Source organism: Salvia hispanica, chromosome 5 (assembly GCF_023119035.1).
Source record: "Salvia hispanica cultivar TCC Black 2014 chromosome 5, UniMelb_Shisp_WGS_1.0, whole genome shotgun sequence".
In the NCBI taxonomy this organism is placed as follows: domain Eukaryota; kingdom Viridiplantae; phylum Streptophyta; class Magnoliopsida; order Lamiales; family Lamiaceae; genus Salvia; species Salvia hispanica.
The window spans coordinates 6524219-6545816 of NC_062969.1; the positions used below are offsets into that span (position 1 = coordinate 6524219).

At 36.5% G+C, this 21598-nt stretch overlaps 2 protein-coding genes and 3 pseudogenes across 2 annotated transcripts; 1 reads left to right on the forward strand and 4 right to left on the reverse strand.

The window, feature by feature from the left end:
• Positions 1-7: 7 nt before the first annotated feature.
• Positions 8-1705, reverse strand: LOC125189303 (proteasome subunit alpha type-3-like). The gene is made up of 6 exons (XM_048086594.1): positions 1537-1705; positions 1377-1460; positions 1035-1109; positions 232-317; positions 67-151; positions 8-13 (listed from the first exon to the last, which is right to left on the reverse strand). Exons 1-6 carry the CDS (start codon positions 1678-1680, stop codon positions 8-10), a joined length of 480 nt encoding a protein of 159 aa, XP_047942551.1. The 5' UTR covers positions 1681-1705.
• Positions 1706-3357: 1652 nt separating this feature from the next.
• On the reverse strand, positions 3358-5480 carry LOC125189304 (annotated as a pseudogene).
• Positions 5481-6082: 602 nt separating this feature from the next.
• Positions 6083-7825, reverse strand: LOC125190409 (probable cytochrome c oxidase subunit 5C-1). Its single transcript, XM_048087719.1, has 2 exons — positions 7660-7825; positions 6083-6523 (listed from the first exon to the last, which is right to left on the reverse strand). Exon 2 carries the CDS (start codon positions 6506-6508, stop codon positions 6314-6316), a length of 195 nt encoding a protein of 64 aa, XP_047943676.1. The 5' UTR covers positions 6509-6523; positions 7660-7825; the 3' UTR covers positions 6083-6313.
• Positions 7826-10416: 2591 nt separating this feature from the next.
• Positions 10417-12144, forward strand: LOC125190408 (annotated as a pseudogene).
• A 1925-nt stretch (positions 12145-14069) lies between these two features.
• LOC125187311 lies at positions 14070-17217 on the reverse strand (annotated as a pseudogene).
• Positions 17218-21598: the final 4381 nt, after the last annotated feature.

The following is a 21598-nucleotide window of genomic DNA, read 5'->3' on the forward strand; positions in this document are numbered from 1 at the left end:
AATTTTACTAAGACTAACACAAATTTTAGATGCTATAACCATCATTTGAGCAAAAGATAAACTCACATAAGATATTCCAGAAGGTTCGATCATGTAAAACTGTGGCCCATCCCTATCATAACCTCCCACAATCACTCCACAACCAAAAGGCCTGCAAAATTTAATGTAAGATTTAAAATGGAAAATCGGGCCAAGAAAATGAAGTTAAAATAGAACAGATGCAGTATCAACCTGAGCCACCAATAAAGTGTGCACAAATGCACATAACTAGCCACTCGTTCCGCAAGTTCTTTAACAGGAATTGCTTCACCATAAACCTAGAAATTAAAGATACAGCAATATGTGAAGATATATGCCAAGCAATATACAACAGAATACTAATTCTTGTAAGCAATTAACAAGTTAAGTCATAGAGAGGTAACCAAAAACTTATGATGCTAGTTTCTTTCTGAACCATCATGCATCAAACAGAGAAAAGTTGAGTAGATAAAATGCAGGCAACAATTTTTAGTGATTCATCTGAGGTAGTACAACAATTTTCCAGCCTGAATTTTGTACCACTAATTTTCATTTATTTTTAAGCTCATAAACTGCAGTTTCTGTTCATACTATATTACTATCTCATATAATATCCAGCCTAAAGAATGCTATATCCCTGCCCCTCAATTGATGAAAATGAACTGTCTAAACGAACAAGGGATCACCCTTTGGTATCCCAGTTCACTCCTATTCGAACCTTAACCTCTGAACTCATGCTCTAGAAATCCACATCTCTATGAGATCAAAAAAGGTGCACCCATACATCATTATGTATCAGATTTCAGTTTCACCTGACTCAGCTGTTCAACAGAAGCTAAAGGTACTTCACCTTATTGAGGAGAAATTTATAGGGCAGCAATTCAATCTAGAGCTTACATATAAAGTTTAAAAAATAAGAATATCACTTCTCATCAGAATTATTTCCATGTAGGAGTATGCATGCTTACAAAGAATGTTGGAAGAGTTGAGAACCAAACAAGCGTCTAAGAAACAAACCTCTCATAATTAGTTGCTTCAGACTTTGCTCGTGTAACAATCTGCCTGCCATCAGCAGCTAATCCAGCAACAGCCTGACAATGGTCAAACAACATTAGCACAAGCTATAAAACCTGAAGGCCAGAAGCCTAAAATAGCTCAGGAAGCAGCTTGAATAACAAATACCTAGAAAAACTTAACAGCTGGTAAAAATCCTACTGATTTTCATTAGCTTTAGTATAAATTACAGCTTGAGCACATAGTAGATCAACTTATACAGAAATATGCCCTTTCAATCTACAACTACTAATTATTTTTATATACACATATGGAGAGGGAGAATTAAGGAAAATTTAGGGTACCATGCCGGAGTGGCGATGAACGGAGTGGATTCTTCGATTGGAGCCTGGCAGCAGCATCTTGGAAGCAATCAGCTTCTCCACTCCCTTGAAAAACATCCGAGAAGTGAGAAACCCTAGCAATCTAAATTCAAGAAAATGATTAGTCGAAAACTTGGTTTACCATGACGATACCGTCTTTGCATTTGATGGCAACGACGGTGCCGCTGTTGTCGACGGCTTTAGCGGCATATTCGATCTGGAAAACGCGGCCGTCCGGTGAGAATGTGGTCACCGATAGATCGTAGCCTGTGCCTATGCTGCTCATCTTTCCCCTATCTACTGATGTGCCTTTTTTTACTATATATTTTCTTTTTTGTTTATATAATTAAAGAAACAAATATGTGTAGGTTCTTTGTTGACAAGACTCTACGAAGATGAAGAGGGGTGAATTTGGAGAAAATGAAAAATGTTTTATTGCGGAAAAGCCCCTTCCCTAAAGTTCTTCCTTCCTTCAGACCTCCTCCATTCCTAATTTCCTATACTCAAAAGTCAAACCTTCTCACATCTTTCAAATGCAATAAAAATATGTGCGATTTGAAATAAAACGTGAATTAATACGCAAATGGTAAAGTAAAAGAAGAAGTAGAAGGATAGTTAAAACAATGGTAATGAATAGTGGAACTCATATTATCATTAGTTTTGAATGAGATGTAATTGTGTGTCATAATGGTATAAATTGTAAATGAATTGATTTATAAGTGTAATGAATTTGGGATAATTTTTCATAAATGTAAATGTCTATATTTTTATGGGATTGATGACATATTTTTAAGATAGTGTATGTGTGTGAGAGTAAGTCAAGCGGTAGAAAGAAATTCATTTACCCATAAAAATACTATAATGAAATAAATATTACACTAGAATTCTAGATTTTTCTTATTTCATTTTTTATTCATGTTTCTTTATTTACTTGCTTTAGTTGTAAAATCTCTTTTTAAACTCAAATTTTTCGGATAGTGTTAGTCATGAAATTGCAGTACTTAATTTAGTCATTAGTACTCATAATCTATTTTAGTCTTATGGGATGGGAAAGGTGAAAAGTGACTAGGAAAATAAACTAGGATGGATTGAGATAAAATGAAGGTGGTGGAGTGGTAATGGTGTTATATAATGACGGTCACTAATTTTCGGTCGAACCGCCAACTCACCTGGTCCAAAATGGCCCAACTCTCAACTGATTTTATAGTACTAACTGAACCAGACTAGGCACGGTTCGTCGCCAAACCGACTAGATTTTAAAACATTGAGGTGTACTGAGATCTTAATTAATCTCACATTGGACAAGCAGAAAAACAATGTACTCATATGTAGTTTGACACATATTTGTCCTAAGCGTACCCATTGATCGGTCGTCCGGAGCTGAACATTGACATGAGAGGTGTCTAGATACATTCGTCCAAGTTCATGCTATAATATAAGACATTTGTAATGTCTCTAACGGTCGACCGTTACAATCTAATTATTAATAGGAGAGTTGAATCTGCATTGCTTCTACTAACTCCATGAGTAGTAGACTTTGCCTATAAATAGGGAGGCATATTCATGCATTCTCGATATCAAGACACAATTCTTAGCATTGCCGTAAGCTCCCTCTCGATAAGTTAAAGGTTGTCCTGTGAACCATCATTTAGTTCGTTGGAATTCGGTTGTCAGCGGTGCCGCTACATCCGATACAAAACCATTTTATCCTCGAAAATAACCGAGGAGGGAGAGATTACTTGGAAATGAAATGAACATTCATCAGAAAAGACATCTCGGTTATAATTACCTTGCCAAGAGGCAAAAGAGCTTTATAGTACCAATAGATTGATTTTGCCGAATGCATGTAGAAATCATTGATATTTAACACAAAGAATGTCGTTTTCGTCCCACAATAGGCAATGCGGCACCCAAAGTAACAAAATTACATATTTAATGACAAAATAAAATCTTCAAATGCAAATTATGATCGTCTATAGACAGGAAGATATACACACATCATTGTACTTAAACAGAGTCCGAGGCATGGAAACCAGGCATGGCACTCGCCCTGAAGGAGGCCGTTCCGGATCTGCGTCGCAATATCCTTAACGGCCCCAGGTCCATGAGGGATAAAGACAGCAGAGGACTTAGACGAAGCACCGATTTCCTTCATCGTGTCAAAGTACTGTGTGACGAGGACCATGTCCATCACATCCTTAGAGCTCGTCCCAGGGACGTTCTCCGAGAAGGCAAGCACACTCTCCCTCAGTCCATCCACGATAGCCTGACGCTGACGAGCTATACCTAGCCCGGACAGGTACTTGGATTCGGCTCTCCTCGGCTCTCTTGATCTGCAAGATCTTCTCAGCCTCGGCTTTCTCAGTTGCAGCGACCCTGAGCCGAGCAGCTGTTGCAACAGCGATGCGCTATCAGATAAACGAAAATGAACTCATTATAGATTGAGCATCCGGCTCGATGACTTACCTGCATTTATCTCATTCATAGCCCTCTTGACTTGAGCATCCGGTTCGATGTCAACGATCAGAGTCTGCACTATCTCATATCCATAAGCAGACATAGCGTGCAAAGACAGAGATAATCAAGATTCACTTGTAATGGTATAGTATAACCAGTATCATAGCGCGTAAACATGTATCGTCTGTCAAGAGCATACGTATACGCTACCTTTTCAAGTTCGTTTTCCACAGCCTTAGCTATCTCATCCTTCTGCTCAAAAGTGGAATCAAGATCCAGTTTCGGTACGCTTGCCCTGATGACTGTCACGAAATTCACACAACATCTCAACCATATTATTTACGTTTCTAATCAGCAAACACAGTGAGCATGCTTTGATAAACGTACCATCAAAAACATATGCTTGGATCTGCTCCTTGGTGTTAGATAGCTTATAAAATGCATCAGATGCTTTGTCGGACAGTGCTCGGTACTGGATCGAAGCAACCACATTCACAAACACGTTGTCCTGGATGATAAGAAACTCGTATAATTGTGAAATAACTAAAAGTGCAAAAGAGAATTCTGAGTTACAAACTGATTCAATTTTCTCTTCTGATTTTTAGTCATGAGATATTTGGCTGAGCTACTTCATATTTTATACGATTTGATGAAAACGGTTCGAGAAATGAGAAGTTGAAGCTGCAAGTAAATGGCGGCGACCTTAGTTTTTGTTTCACAGCGGACATTGAGCTGCTGTAGACGTAATGATAGGGTACCGGCCAACTGGTAGCCAAAACACCATGGGAGGCAATGGCAGCCGGGCTCTAGCACCTCTTGAAACTTGCCAAATTGTTCCTTCACGGCAACATTGGACTGATCCACTTGAATACAACCAAGCGTCTGACCCATTTTTCCAATTCAGATGACCGATCTGAAACAGTTTAACAAAAGGTTAAAGCCACATCTATATTAGTACATAATTGCATAACATGTTGTATTGTCTCTTGGTGCACTAAAGTGGAAACCAAAACTTAAGGCTTTAAAATGAAGTGTGCATTGAAAATTTGAAATACACCTATATAGTATATGAGCTAAAACTATTAGCTTATAGATCATGATTTCTAGAATCTGATCCATGCTCGGAAAGAGAAGTAATCACCGTCATAACAAGCACGCAACGAAGGGCGAAAAAGAATTGGATTTCAAGAAAACCAGAGCTTATGTTGGGGCTCTAAGCAATTTCATTGCTTGTAAAAACTCATCTTTCATTTCGATCTACTTCCAACAATGGCATCAAAAATGAAAAACGAATGATTTTTTATGAGAATAGTGAGCAGAATTTACCTTTATTGTATACTACTTTTCGAAACCATTTCCTTCTTTTGCACACACAAACATAACAACAGATGAAATAGCACACATACTATTCAAAATCATCAAGATTTGTCAATTTCTTCACACACACACACACAGAGTAGAGCTAGGAGAGGAGACGTACTATAGACAGAGCAGAAAGAGGTAGCTGGGGAATTTTCACTGGGCTTTTGCAATTCTTGATGAGAAGAAAGTAAGAGGTATTTATAAATCCTAATTATCTGTAAATATCGATGAAAGAAGTTGGCAACCACCATTTGTAAATTGTAATTGTGTCTCTCTGTCAATGTCATTACCGCAAAAAATGTCTCCATTAAATATAAAGATTATATTTTTTATAGCATGATATCGATACTTTTACAATTATGCCACAATCAGTCAACAATTTTGGTTATAGAAATTCAACAGCTGAATTTTAACAAATGTCATGCGAATTTAAACCATTAAGCATCATCTTTAAAATTGTAATATTTCATTGCAATTTGCAACTAGATTCTCTCTCTTGTAAATTTAAGATGGAGATATTTGCATTCTTGTGGAGGAAGACCTCCGTGGTAAATTCTCGTGTTCACGCAACAGTCATTGACTTCTCAAAAAAACAAACTCTGGTCTTCGTGTATAAAAATTCCTTATCTTTATCATTATTAAATTAAATCATGGGCGCGTAAATAATGCAATAACTACGTTATTTTTCCAATTCAAATATATATAACAGTTTAGTGGCTACGAAAACTCTTAAGCCACTAAACAAGAAAAAAACAAGAGAAAATCTGTAAAACATCGATCTTGAAACATAAAATGAGATGTCACAATGATAGGATGTTGCTGATAATATCTTTAAATATTTCAATGAAAGAGCTGGATGAACTTGAAAGTTGAGGGCAAATATGTTCTTAAAATATTCAACAGTCAAAGAGCTCGTGATACATTCAGTCTTATTTTATAACACCTCAATATCAGAACTGAAGGAAAAAAAGATAGTAAGGTGATCCAAAGAAATCAAGAACAGTAAGTCTTTAATGTATTGTAGTTCGAACTTTGCAATCTCTCTTACGAGTCCAGAAACTGAATAAGGGACTAATCAAGAATTTTGTTTCAGGAGATATCTATTCTTCTGAAGCAACCACAGTGATTTCACCTTTATCTAGCATGTCGTAGAAAGCCCTAACCTTCCGTTGCTCATTCCAGTGGTGCATCTTCCACACGCTACCTGCAGCAATGCCAAGTGCAGTGGCAATGAGTATCTCCTTCACAGCGCTTGGTCCCTTCAATGTGGCATGGGCAACTCTATGACCAGCCATTTTAAGTGCCTCAACCTGCAGTTAGCACCCAGCTCAATTTAATCGTAATAGCCAAGCCTTTTCAAAAAAGGATAAGGCTGCGAGCATGGCTAAGCACGGACAGTATTTTGGAAAAAAAAGAGAATGAATACAAGCAACTGGTGAAATCATCCAATCGTGGTGGAATAAGGGTGTAAAGCTGCCCAGTCACAAGCATGTTAACTCCACATATCCTATTTAAGCAAGATGCCAGCATGAAATGTTGTTGATGACAATCAAGTTAAGATTAGGAAACTTGCAAGCCTATTCTAAAGATTGGAATACAAAATGATTTCACTGAACATTGGAAATATAAAATTTTCCAACATGTAGCAATAATATTCCTTCCACATGCCCTATTTCGAGATTATCTCTAGCTTACCCACGGGACAAAAGCAGCTCTCACGGATCACAGTTTCCCACGTGGTAAAATTGATTCCAGACTTCCAGTCAAGTAAACATTGTAACAGATCCCTATTAAAGATTGTATTTTATTATCTACTACTATACATCTTATCTTTGTGTCCTCATTTATATTTAACATACAACCAAAGACCGGAAGAGTGCAGTTAACAATTACACTGACCAAGAGCTGGATAATGTAATTCCTAACTGCAGAACTAGCTCGATAAAGTTGCGCGCATTCAATTTTATGGAATTTAGATATCTTTTTACTTTTTAACAGATACAGTAGAAATTAAGATGTATACTTACTAGTTACTACTACCATTTTATACTCCATTTAACACTAACCAGTAGCACAAATATATCTCAGCATTCCCAAATCTAGCACAATTGGGGAATCATAATGGTAATATTCCATGAAACCAGCTCAGGAGTAAGACAACACAAGTGATGGAAAGGAAACTATTCTACAAATTAAGCAAAGCATAAACAGCAGATCAAAACGGAACCAAAACAAATAGCATAAAATTAGATTGATAACTTAGTAATCAAAGTTATCGAACAAGATCAAGAACAAATAATCGAATTAAAAAGGCCATTTTAAAGTGAGCGCGGCAATTAGTTACATCGAATTCTACACAACCAAAAGGGGAGATGAGAACAAAATTCGACACCCATAACCTATTTCAACATAAACAAGTCAAAAAGGGGAAAGAGCAAGAACGCACCGCAGTTAAAAACCTCGATCGAAATTTGAGGCACTTTCGTCCCGTAAAATCTGCGGAAGACTGAATCAAATATGGGAATTGTGTATACGGTCACAAATTAATGAATTATAGAGAGGAGTTCAATTGACTCAATTAATATGCCAAATGGAGGGCCACATCAGCTCAAACAGAAATGAGAAAAAAGGAAAATTGAGGGGTCTAAATGCAAATGAGGGAGAAGGAAAATTGGGTATGAGTGCAGAGACTCTCTTCTCTTGATACTCCCTGAGCGCTTGGGCTAGGATTGTAGATATGATGCATTATCTTAGCTTAATTCTTGTCATTGTTCTGTTTACCATTACCCTTACAAAGAATACTCGATGCCCTTCATCATTATATCCAGACTTAGCTCAATTTATGCAATTTGGTATTCTTATACTTTCTGTTATTAATAAACTGATTTGGGTGTTTATTGGTGTGCTGTGGTGTCGATTAAGATGTGGATTGTCGCGGGGTGATGGTTGAGCTTGCGATTTCATTTGATATAAGCTAAATGTAACTAATTGTCAAGATTGAGATCGAAAATGCAATATTTTACTCTAAAATAATACTCGATTGAACTAACATCTCAGAAGGGCGTGAACAAGCATCGTTATGTATATTTATTAAAAAAATTTGTTCAATTTAAACATATCACATTTTAGAAATTTGCTCATTGTGAGTATCATAATTGAGACATTTTATGAATGTTTAAATTAAATAGTGTAAAAGTAGAAAATATAATAAAATATGCGTAAAATACTAGGGTGCTAAAATAGAGATGATAAACCAAGGGTAAATAGCTAAAAAAATATACTAATACATTAGTTTTGGTCAATCTAGATTTTATCGAACTTAATTTTGGTAAAAAAAAAATACACTTTTTTGTCAATTTAGATTTTTATCGGGGTTAAATTTTTTGGTGAAATTAATTTTCGTGGTGATTGAGATGTTACGTCATTTTAAAGTATCAGCATAGGGAGGGCACTTCGAAAGCCATTTTTTTTGTCTCTGCCACTTTTGAATATCCACATAGCAAAAAAAGTTTCCAACTGAGTGGACATTTTTTGGCCACATTTTAATTTTTTTTTATATTTTAATTCGAATTAGAATTAAAATTATCGGATAAAAATAATTAGAAAAAATATATAATTTAATAAAAAAATTAAAACTAATGAGACAAAAACCAAATCATTTTGATTGGACTCATTTGACCAAAGTAATCAAAACCCATTTTAAAAGTCCAAAATTAACCTATATTCTTCCTCATTTAAAAAAGCTAAAATTAACCAAATCAAAACCTACGTAGAGCATCCCAGCGGTTAGTGGAGCGCTGTCCGTCCTTGCCGCTAGCAAGGACAAGCTGATCCTGAATACGTCGTTCGTCAGTGCCCTGCGTGAGCGCTACTCTTAAATAAGAGCGCGTCGTGCTTGAGACCCTGCGTGGCACCATGTGATTGGCCAGGCTTAGCCATTAGCAAAATTAATTTTCTTTTTTTAAAGAAATTTAGAAATAATTGAAATTATATCAAAAATTAAAAAATGTATATATTTTTAGATTCTCAAAAAATAGAGCCGTTTATGGACGGTTTTTTTTTTTTTAATCAAAGTATCTATAAATACGACATTCATCACACTTTCAATCAAATTATCTATCATTCTTACTTTTTCATTATGAAATTTTATGGATTTTAATTACGTAATTTTTAATTAATAGAATTTTAATTATGTAATTTTTAATTTTAGGAATTGATTTATGTAATTTTTAATTATTTTGTAATTTGTAAAGAGTATTTGGAATTATTTTTAATACATTTTAATATTGTGGAAATGTTTTTATTTAAATTGATTAATAGAATGATGGGCCTTGAGAGCTTTATCTGCTTATCAGTCTTCTTATTAAGGAGAATGAGTAAAAGTGGGTCAGGAGCATACGTCTCTTAGGTAAGAGCCGGATGGGATTTTCTTATCATCTTCTTCTCATTCTTCTCCTCTTTCTCTCTTATATTCTGATTTGAAAAATAAAAATAAAAATAAAAATGAAAAATTCAAAAATCGACGCGCCGCGGCTCATGCGTGCACAATAGACCACCGCGGACACTGCAAACCACTTCCCACCCGCCACGTCCACGCCGTCCACTAGGCGATGGCCTTTCCACGGCACTGAACTGCTACACGACATAAGTTTCCATCACTATAGGAGGGCGGCCGCACTCAGGCGCGCCATAGGCCTCCTGTGTGAATACCCTTACGTCGGTTTCACGTAGTTTATAAATTGAACTTATAATTGTAGAAGGAATATTATCAAAGAAATAGGTTTCAGAAATACAATACTATATAGTAGGCAAAAAATATTAGTAAATAGATTTCACATAGAGAATAAACAAAGAGTAACTTTTGTATTAAGAATTAAATATATAAAATAAAACATGATTTCCTATAAGTTAGAACTGCTATAAATTAAAATGAAAATTGATAGAGGAATCAAAATTAAAATTAAAATCAAAATCAAAATAAAATTAAATTAAATTGAAACAATATTCTACAGTAAAAGCAGGACCCCACATATATTAATGAAAATTTCCGACCAATGCAAAAACCTGACTTCGTAGTAGATTCTCCGAAAAACAGGCACAAGATTCCCATTCCAACAGCTCAACTCAATTTCTATTGGTCAACTCTCTCTCTCTTTCGCCCTGACGTTTCTTCAGAATTAAAAAAGAGAGAGACAGAAGCATCAGCAATGGCGGGAGGATGGCGGCTGCTGGCAGCAGATTTCGCGATGTCTTTCATGTGGGTGTGGTCCAGCGTTCTAAACAAGACTTTTGTGCACAAAATCTTGGGTTATGGACCTCACGATCTCGACGCCCAAATTGTCAGATACGCTCTCTCCATTCTCAACATGTTCTTCTTCGCCCTCATGGTCAAGGTCACCAAAGGTGGAGCTTACAACCCCTCTCTCTCCTCTCCGCCGCCTTCACCGGCGATTTCTCTAATTTCCTCTTCACTCTTGGCGCCAGAGTTCCTGCCCAGGTAATTAACTCTCTCTCTCTCCAAGATTTAAGCTAATTTTTATGTTCTTGGTTTCTCTAATTTTGCACAACTCTTATTTCTATTTTCGTGTGTGTGAGTTGAGCCGACTGTTCAATTTGATAGGGCAATATTGTGATAGTGCCTTATGAGTTCTTCTGAATTGGAAATTATGAGGAATTCAAATTTTGATAAACTTAATTGAAGATCTGGTGTTAAGTAGGATAGATTTTTGCTTTTTGTGAATAAAAACTCATCTATGTTTGCAAGATTGGAACTTTGGTGAGAACAGATGCGCTAAGATGTGCTATTTGCTATAATAAATTGAATTTTTAATATACTAAACATCAGAAATTTAACTCTTCAAGAGATGTGAGCTCAGCCTACTTGATTGCACCTAGCCAGCTTGCAATGATCTAGAACTGTGCTTGTCTGATCGGTTGCTTGAAAATGAGGCAGCATGTGTTTTTCATCATGGCGATTGTTTGCTCTCGTAGGGTTCATTGAGTTTTCAAGATTGTCATGAATTAGTAGGTTCAACCTAGATGTGACAGTGAAGGGTTGGTCAAGTCTTCAAATGGCATTGACATTAGTAATGAAGTGACAAGGAATGCGTTTCAACTTTTCCTTATTAGGAGTAATTGATTTGAGCAAACGGGCTTCCATCACTGTTTGGTAGAATGGGGTGCTTTTAGAGTAATTTCTAACTCATCAATGCTTATATTGCTTCTGCATGTTCGTTTATTGTGTTGGTAAGCAAGGCTTTTTACTCTCATATCTCTTGAAATAGGTCGTTGGGGCAATTTACGGCGTAAGGCTCATCTTGAGTACGTTTCCTGGGATAGGACGAGGGCCTGTCTTGAATGTCGGTATTGCTAAGGGTGCGCTGACAGAAGGTCTGCTAACATTTTGCATCGTATTCATCTCCCTCGGGCTGGCTAGAAAGGTTAAGGATAGTTTCTTCATGAAAACATGGATTTCCAGCTTATCTAAGCTCAGTCTGCATACCCTAGGCGCGGACCTAACCGGTGGCTGCATGAATCCAGCCTCTGTAAGTATCCTTGGATTTTTATACATTCAATTATACAATTGTTGCCATGAAAGCAACTGGAAATTTGTGTTTGCTCATTAGGTGATGGGGTGGGCTTTTGCTAATGGGGAGCATATCACTAAGGAGCATTTGGTTGTTTACTGGCTTGCTCCGGTTCAGGCCACTTTCGCAGCAGTTTGGGTGTTTGGCATACTAGCTCGTGGTAAAAACAACGAGGAGAAATCCATAGCTGCTAAGAAGGATGCAGCTACAAAACTGAAGTCTGCAGATTAGAGATGATAGCAGTCTTGATTCTTTTGATGTATGTTAGAATATTGCAATTGTATTAGTGCCGTGATGAACATATGAATTTGTGTTATAAATAATCTTGGTGCTAATTTTATTCATCTCATAACTTTGCTTTGCATTTTTAGTCATTCTGAATGCTTGAAACAGATGGCAGAAATCTGCAAACCCTATTCTGATATTTCAGACACTGCAAAGTAGTAAGTTTGTTTAATTCAAACTCAGAACACAATGTTTCCTCTTATGCACTGAATATGTGTTTTTCTGCAGAAAGATCAGTAAACGAGCTGCAGTTTGAACTCAACCCAAGTCGATGGAGACAGAGTCGACTGATTTCATGAGTACGCACACAGCCATGTTCACATTCTTGAAATTTCATTATTTACATTGAAATGTAATTGTTAGATGTTGGCAATTTTTTCGACCTATTTTTCGAACGCTAATCATTCCATAACATTGTCTAAGATCTTGCATTTTCTGATTATCATTGTTGCTGGAAATTTGATTCCCAAACACGCAACATAAATCTCAAATTTTTCAAACAAAAAGCTGCCATCTTGAAATCAAAAGGCCACTGCATAAACCCAACTTGGTAATACAAGATAAGATTACTACAAGATGAAATGGTACATATCTATCTGTTGCAACTTGCAACAGCTTATAAACCGGATGACTCTGAACTGGTACGTACAGACAGAGAATCGTGTTTTTAATAATCAGTATGATCTGGTGCTGTGTTCTGTTGAGATTTCATGACACCGTATTTCTCCTCTTCATAGGGCACAACTTCAACTGTGGGAGAAGCTGCTGATTCCTCAAGTTCTTGATCAACAGGAACAGCAAAGTTGTTTGAATCGGCAACCATTTCTCTCTCGAATGCCACCATATTCTATGCTTAGAAGAATCTCAGGAAGTGTAATGCTCTTTTCCTCTGCAAATTGTTTCCCATTTCAGTGTCGATTTTCTCCTTTGAGCTCATGACATCCTTTGTTCGAGGAAGTTTGAGATGAGGTGTTCGGCCATTCACCCACTCCATTGAAGGGATGTTCATCTCGAATGAATCATCACATTCAGGAGGCCTCGTGTTCCTTGGTACAATCCGGGATCTCTGCTGGAAGTGAGGAGAAGGAAGACTACATCCTGCAAAAACATCCATGTCCCAAGACAACAGAATGTATAACACAAAATTTGATCGATTCGCTTGCCAAATGTGTGAGTACAAGAGATACTATAGCACAGGATAACAAGAAACAGCAGGTTTGTCTTCTTTAAGTATGATAAATGCAACCTTTATACAAAATCAAGGGCAGGGGCAGAGATCAAGAAGGCCGACAAAAAACAAAGAAGATATGTCCGGACCAAACACCAATCCCCTCCAAAGAAGAACCTCTTCAAACAAAGATAACTGCAAATGCTTGCTTGCGGTCGTAATGTGTCATCTTAAACAAGAAAATGAATTTTCAAATTCCATCTTGCAAGTATGAAAAGTTCGTCATGTTTAAAGCTCAACATCTGAGATGATCCTGTTTTGATCTTAGTAGATGAAATGTCAGTGCAACTGAAACTGAATTCAGTCACCAATGACATGAAATTATGAAAACAAACAAGAACAAATCCAATTCAATCTCAGCAAGAGAACTATGAGTTGCTTCAAAAATCAATAATATATTTCTTTTGAACAAATTATCAAACATATTGAACTCACATTACTTTGTCTCCAAACTTGATAAAGCCTTTGCGGCTGCTCGTGTTTTCCAGTTCCATATATTATTCATTTCAGTAGTGAAATAAACAGAAAATTAAACAGATGAAAAATCTGAAATCCCAAATTCTTGTTTGAGTTACAAACTGTTTTTTATTCTTGCAAGAGTTTAAAAGCTGATGATTTATCAACTTTTGACCCATTTTGATGAGCCTAGTGAGCGGTAAATGGTTAAATGGGGTTTGAAAGCTGATGGTTTATCAATCATATTTTATTGCGCAATAAAAACCTCTACTTAATGTAAGATAATAAAAATCTTCGTAGTATCCTGCAAAAATAATTATCTACATACATTTAACTCTTGAGTCTTGATTAACATCCCAGGAGAGTAAAGGGGGGCAATTGTTTCTAAACATTAATCCTAGAAACTGAAGAACATAATAGCAATTCTGATTTAGGAGTAGGCAGAAAAACATGAAAAGAGCTAATGAAATCCCAACAACTCTGTATCACAAAAACAAAATGCAAAATACATAGATTTTACAACAACTACCGTCGGCGAGCTCATTCTAGTCTTTCACACCTTCAGAGGCGAGCTCCTTCCTTCCATCTCTTTCACAGAGAGGCGGAGGCACGCACATAAAGGATTGCATAGGGAAAATTTCCATATTTCTGCAAGCTTATACTGTAACCTATAAATCATCACAAGCATTAGATTAGCCTAAAGACTGGTTGATTTATCACAAAGCAATGTGCAGAATCTTAGAAATTGACGCCAAACAGGCAAGGGGATAGATGCATGGATCATTCAAAAACCATACTCCCTCTGTCCCAACTAAGTTGGTACAAAATTTTTGAGCACATAGATTAAGAAATTGTGTTCAAGAGATTATATGAAAGTAAATAAAATAGGAAGAAAAAAAGTAGGAGAGATAAAGAGAGAGTAAATCAGATGATGAAATAAAGTAAAAGTGATTGGATTTTTTATTAAAAAGGGAAATGATTCAACTTTGTTGGGACATCCAAAAGAATACGACTCAACTTAGTTGGGACGGAGGGAGTATCAAATAAGCATATACAATAGACAACAAAAGTACTATCACAATTTCTCAAGATTTAAGAACATGCGTAACGTACCTTGTTTAAGGTGTGTATTTCTGAGTCATATGCATTGGCAATAACTGAAAGAACTAAGACATGACCCAACACGCCTTTTCTCAAATTACACAAGTTCTAATCACACAAATTATGGAAAGTGCAGACAGAAAGCATAGAGGCAACAAGTAACAAATTGCATACACTAAAATAAATTTAAGGGTAATCAAGATAACTAACCTTTATTTCAAAGCATCAATCACTGAGAAATTCATGGATCCCCATAATAGAGATGGTCAATAGAATTGGCCTCTGCACTTCACTGATCCACACAAGCACCTCTTCATCCCTCTGTCTGCTTTTGCGGGTATTCCGTAGTCATACATCAGCTCCTGCATTGGAGGATGTGTCGTATGGCAAAGAAAGCAATGTGAAGACAAACACCATTGTTACTTTCCCGCAGAATGGGCTGCCAGAACACATTAGGGGAGCAGCTATGGTTCATGAAACGGGACACATTCCCGCTGCTCTTAGCACTTATAACAAGAGGAATGGGGCCTTCTTGGAGATATTAGAGTCGTGAAGCCGTTCCAGTGGCACGTAGTAGCGACCAGCATCAAAGATGTAACTGTCATCATTTGCATTCTCGAATTCACCTGCAGTGACCTTGACGATGTCCCCAGCATACTCGCAGATAAAACTCCCTGAACGAATAGGGTCCCACGACCTAAGCCCCCAGCCCTGGTTCTTCGTCTTAAAAACCTCCAGCGGAACTTTACACCTGCCTGAGATATACGATTTCGACAGTTCGGAGGAGACTGACAAGTCTGTCCACACTCATGTATCAGTGATTTAGTAGTTAAAAGAACACCTGTAGACGAATAGGGGAGCAAGCCTTCATTTTCTGGATACAAGGACAACTGGTATCGCCTGGTTCACATCCATCTACACAGTGACAACCTGAAAACACCTTGGATGACGGAAAAGGTTGAGAGTATTTGAGACTAGCAAGTAGGAGAAATGAGCAGGTGCTTTCTCCCCATCTATGTCGTTTACAAGAGCCACAGGCTGAGCCTCAGAACCCAAAGATAGGTCTGGGATTATAAGGGCAGGTCGAGTAGCAGTCCCGTCCCTCCACTGCTGAATCGATTTCCACAATGAGTAAGCTTCGGGCTGCCCTGGTTGCCTTACTAACTTATACTTGAACACGTTGTTACCAGACTTATACTTTTCTACCCACGACTCATGAATTTTGTAAAGGCCGTCATACACATAAATCTTGCTGGGTGCATTACTAGTATCCTTGATACCCCTTAGGACCCTTACATCGTTACCACGTTGCATACTCTTTTCTAGGGCAAGTTTTCCCCCTCGAGTTTCTGGTCAAACTTCTGGCCATCTTTCCTGTGTACTCCACCCTGACCGCTGTAGATCAACACATTAGTATCATCTCCGTCATTATCATCATAGCCTCCTGCGGAAACTATGCTGACAGCCACAGGCTCTTTATCTACAGTGACCTTGACGCTCATATAATCTATCCAGCCATGCTCTGAGTATGTACTCCACCAAGCAGAGCTCCATTCTAAAGAAAAACATATCTCCGACATCAATTCCGGTAATGGCCAATCCTCTTTGACTTATTTGTCCGTAATCCTTTGGTCATCATAAGATTGGAAGCTTTGAGGTCAGGACGCCAGGCTCGTCCTAAAGAATTACTCCTTGCTTCCTCATGTTGAGTAAGCCTTCTCCGGATCAAGTCAAAGACCAAGAGCACGGTTTGCAGCTGTATCCTTGTCACCATTAGCTTTTCTACAGTCATCAAACTCTTTAAGCTCAAACAAGGTCAAGATATTATTAGCGACTGATTCAACATTAATCTCTTCCCCATTCCCTGCTGTCTCCTCTTTGGACCCCCCTTTGTTTTCTTCCCTGAATTGCTAGCCTCGTCTGCATCAGGGACATACTGGCCACTTTGATTCTTTATCCCATTCACATGCGGAGTGGGGGTCCTAAGCGGGTTCGATGGACCTGGACCAGGTATACTGCTATTGCCTGACTGGTTTCGAGTTGTGGTGGGCTGAGAGTCGTTTGAAACCAAAAACGGGTAAAATGGTTGGACTCCAGCAGGGAAAGGGCCAGAAGGTGGAATACATCCAAAAGGAGTTGGATTCGGGGTTGAAGTCGAACACATGCCCGGGGGATTAGGAAAACAGGGGCAATGGTTCTTAAAGGCTTCACATCATATACCTTAGACTTATCAATTAGCCTAGAAGGGGCATTTGAGCCAGAGTTCAAACCTTGCTCCATCTAACCACGATGCAAATCGGTCAACTACAATGTATAGAACCGCTTTCGCAAACAGTTGGGTAGATCCGTGAGATTACTGAAAATCTAAATTACATACACAATTCACTACCTAGTCTCTTTACTTCAGCACAAGCCAAGAACACTTTTTTCAACCTAGAGATATGCGAAACTAAAAAGAAATAAAATTAACAAACCAACAGTCATAAATGAACCATAACAGCACTACAGAAATTCACCTGCAGCGAGCACCGGCTTCCTGCATCATGCATAACAATTAAATCAGAAATTAGACTTGAAAAATCGAATCCCCATCCGCGTGAACCTTAAATCCCTAGATTTGATACAAACCCTTGAAAATCCATGAACACGATTAGCAAGATTTCGAGTGTGATATTTATGTCAAGTTAGACCTTGACATCTGCGAATAGAACAAACAAAAACTTATAGGAAAGGAGAAATTAACACTTTCGGTTCGAAAAAAATACACGATTAGTTGTGTTTTAACCTAACCCAGATCATATTCTTCGGTTCTAGCAAAAAAAAGATCTTGAAATGGAGAAATTACCTCAGAGCTGAGGAGTAACTTTTCAGTGTTTATTACTCTTATTCGCCTTTTATAGTTATATATGCATTCATTGTATGCACTGTAGCATTCTTACCAGAGTATGTATAACCATATGCTCATGTTTAGTATTGTCATTTAATTTATATATTTAGTTTGATTCTAATATATTAAAATATATTATTGAAATTTTTAATTTTATAAAATTTATGAAAATCAAAAATCAATTTACTCATTTTATCTATAATTTGAAATAAATTAATAAAATAATAAATCAAGCTTTGATTTTTATGAATTTTATAAAATTGAAAATAACAATAACATATATAAAGTATTAAAATCAAACTATATATATAGAAAACAAAATAACAACGCTAAGTTCTTCAAACAAAGATTGCATTTACATAGTATGAAGCATATCATTCATCTCTTCTCAAATACTTTCATCTTGGATAATAAATTTTCATGATAAAAAAGGTAAATATGATAATTATAAAATTATACATTGCCATTGATGGAGATGTAAAGATACCTTTTAAAATAAGAAACTGGTATAATATCTTCCAAATATCATTTTCTTGAAGAATGATTTTTTCATAAAAAATACATGTAAATATAAATTTACATTAGCATTTTTTATAGGTCCATGGAAATATACATGTTAAATCATTTAAAGTTGGAGGCATACCTGTTGACAGTTGACACACACTTTTGACAAAATTTGATATGTACTATATATGGAAAGCTTTTTTAGTGATAAATGATATGTTACTATCTTATATCTTATATTGAGTATCATCTTGTTTAACGTATATTTAGTGTTGTTGTTGATTTATATATTTAGTTTGATTCTAATACATTAAAAAATATCATTGAAATTTTTAATTTTTTAAAAATTCATAAAGATTAAAGCTTGATTCGCTTATTTTTTCTATAATTTTAAATAAATTAATAAAATAACAAATCAAGTTTTGATTTTTATGAACGTTATGAAAATTTCAAGTAACCTTTTAATGTATTAGAATCAAACTAGATATATAAAATTAAAACTAACAATATTATACAGCTTCAACGAATGAAGCTTCTATAAGAGCTCACAAAAGTATGTAGCATATTCTTCGTCTTTTAGTAATCTATTTCTAAATAAAAAGGCGATATCGTGGGTTTGAAAAGAATTCCTTATTTTGATTGGTGATAATTTTGGTTATAGTAGTTTTATATTTTATATAAATTTTAAATTCAATTGTTATTTTCTCATGTTATTATCGACTTATTTTATTTTATTTTATTTTTAGATTTTGGTTTTATAGCAGTTGATGAATATTTAATCTAATTAAATAAATTTTCAGATCATCTTATTTTTATTAATGATCTTTATATTTTAACAAAGCATAAAATTATTACTATATAATTAATGTGAAATGATAAAAAAATTAGGAATTATTTCTCACTTTCAATAAGATGTATAGTACTCCCTCCGTCCGCAGAAGTTGGCATACTTTGAAAATGCAGACGGATTTTAGGAGGTTTTGTTTTAGTGTTAAATGGAAGAAAAAAATATAATTTTTATGTTCATGTGTAGAGAACTTTTTCCAAAAGGAAAATGGACATCTTTTGATGACAAACAAAGGAAAGTGGCTCAACTTCTCGGACGGAGGGAGTACTTGTTTCTCACTGGATGCTATGCAAAATGGAGGCCAAATTGTGACCCTTGGATCGCCAGGATCCAATCTGATGGCATGCATAAATTGATTTTGTTTACATTTTAGGATCGGGTGTTACGATTAGATTTTGGAAAATTCGGATCGAGATCAAATTTTTGGATCGAATATCCATGAATTTGACAGCATGGTAGTTATGGAAATCTATACAATCATGCATATTTGACATATTTTTATAATCAGATTTTGGAAACTTTATTTTACGCTAATATGTGTTCTTGTGAGATTTCATATTTAAATGTCTCTATTGTAGATACTTAAAAACTTTTTTTTACTAGTACATAATGATTGTGTCATTTTTTATTTTACGTTATTACCACCCTGCTAAGGATGATGACCATTGGAACCCTATTTTGGCTGCCTTGGCATACTGCTTTCTTCTCTGCTAGATGTTTTCCAAGACGATCACAAAGGTTTATATATTCTGCTAATTGTTGTTTCGGTTGCTGTTGAATTCCTCTGATGTCGCGGGTATATATTGGTCAAACTCCAAATTACCAAAACAGAGATATCTTCAGATTAAGGAACAGAGAGCATTGCATTGGTGGACTCAAAATGATAAATTCTATGCCAAAGTTTATCATCAATTTATCTTAAGAGATAGTAACATCTTATCTGCAAAACATTTCTCAGGTACTTACTCTTTTAATGTTACAAGCAATGCACAACATCAGAAAAGGTGGAGAAGCAAACACCCATTATCTGGTGCTGATGTCTAATTATCAATTTCATTCAATAAGATTAACAGGACATAATTAACAAATCAAAAGAAAGATATAGTGAATGGAATCAAATGATGAGGACTCCGAAAAGGAAAGAATTAGCATACGTTACATCCATCTTAATCCCATGTTGCTCCCCAAGGCAAGACTCACTTTCATTCTTGGTTGTTAGTTGAAAACTAAAACTAAAACACTATGTTGGTTTGAATTTTGTAAATAACTTTTTGCACGGTCACCTTCTTTCCACAAAAACTTTTAAAAGGGGGAGCAGGAAAGAAGCTGCACAGTTTAACATTTTAGAACAAAAACATGGATTCTAAGAATATATAAACTTCACTAATTTAGATAACAGGTAATACACGAACCCACACCAGTTGTTCTCACAACCGATGTGTCCGTAACACCATTATTCGATGACCACGGGTCCGATGTCCAACCAGAGATAATATGTTCCATCAGTGCAGCATAATTTAATTAGAACAAGGTACCAGTTGGATGCCTTTAATAAGGAGTAGAACACAAAAAGAATTACCCCTGAATTAATTAGAACTAGGAGATAAGGAGAGAGAAAGAGAAAGTTCGGGCTTAATTGGTTTAGTTCCCGCCAGCCCATGGTGTGACCTTTTTCAAAATTAACAAACCCCACTTTTCGACCTCTCATCACCTCTATTTCCATATCAGCATCGCATTGGCGGCGGCCGAAGTAGACAAACCGCGAGATGCTGTTTTCATAGATAACATAACAGGGGATATTACTGCCACTTCTGCGGAAAACCCTAAACACTCGCCGCGAGGTCTGTGCTTGATTCATTCTTCTGATTTGCGCTACTTGATGAATTACTTTATTGCGGATTTTCTTCTCAAATTTTCTTATTTATTATGCAATTTACTGTTGAATTCTGTTAATTGATGACGGATTGAAGAAGAAATTAAATGATTGTTTAGTTTATGCATGGATCTCAGCATTTGAATTTTTCTTTCCATATCAAATACTATGATCTTCGTTTCCATGGTTGCTGGAAATATGTTTTGATAAAGAGTGGTACATGTTAATCTATTGTTTCGTTTGCTCCAATGGAGTATCTATATGTTATTCATTTCAGTTTTCTGAATTGCAAACTAGCCGTCTTACAGTTTTCCCTCTGAAGGCAATGAATGAGGTACTCAATGGAGTCTCAGCCTTGGGAAGCCTTAGATCTCGACGATTCTGATCTTCCTTCTCTCCTTCGCCCTTGCAAACTGCAACGTACCGTCTTCCCTCATCCGCCCCTGTCGCTGCCGAGATCCCTTCTTTGCAGCCAACACCGGAGCAGCAGCCGCCAACTTCTTCTTTGAGACACCGCTCTATTCCTGGACCTGCTGGAGCAGTCCATGCTGCGATGCTCCAGAAATATCACGACCGCGACACACAATTCCTCTGATCATGATAAGGGTAACGACGAC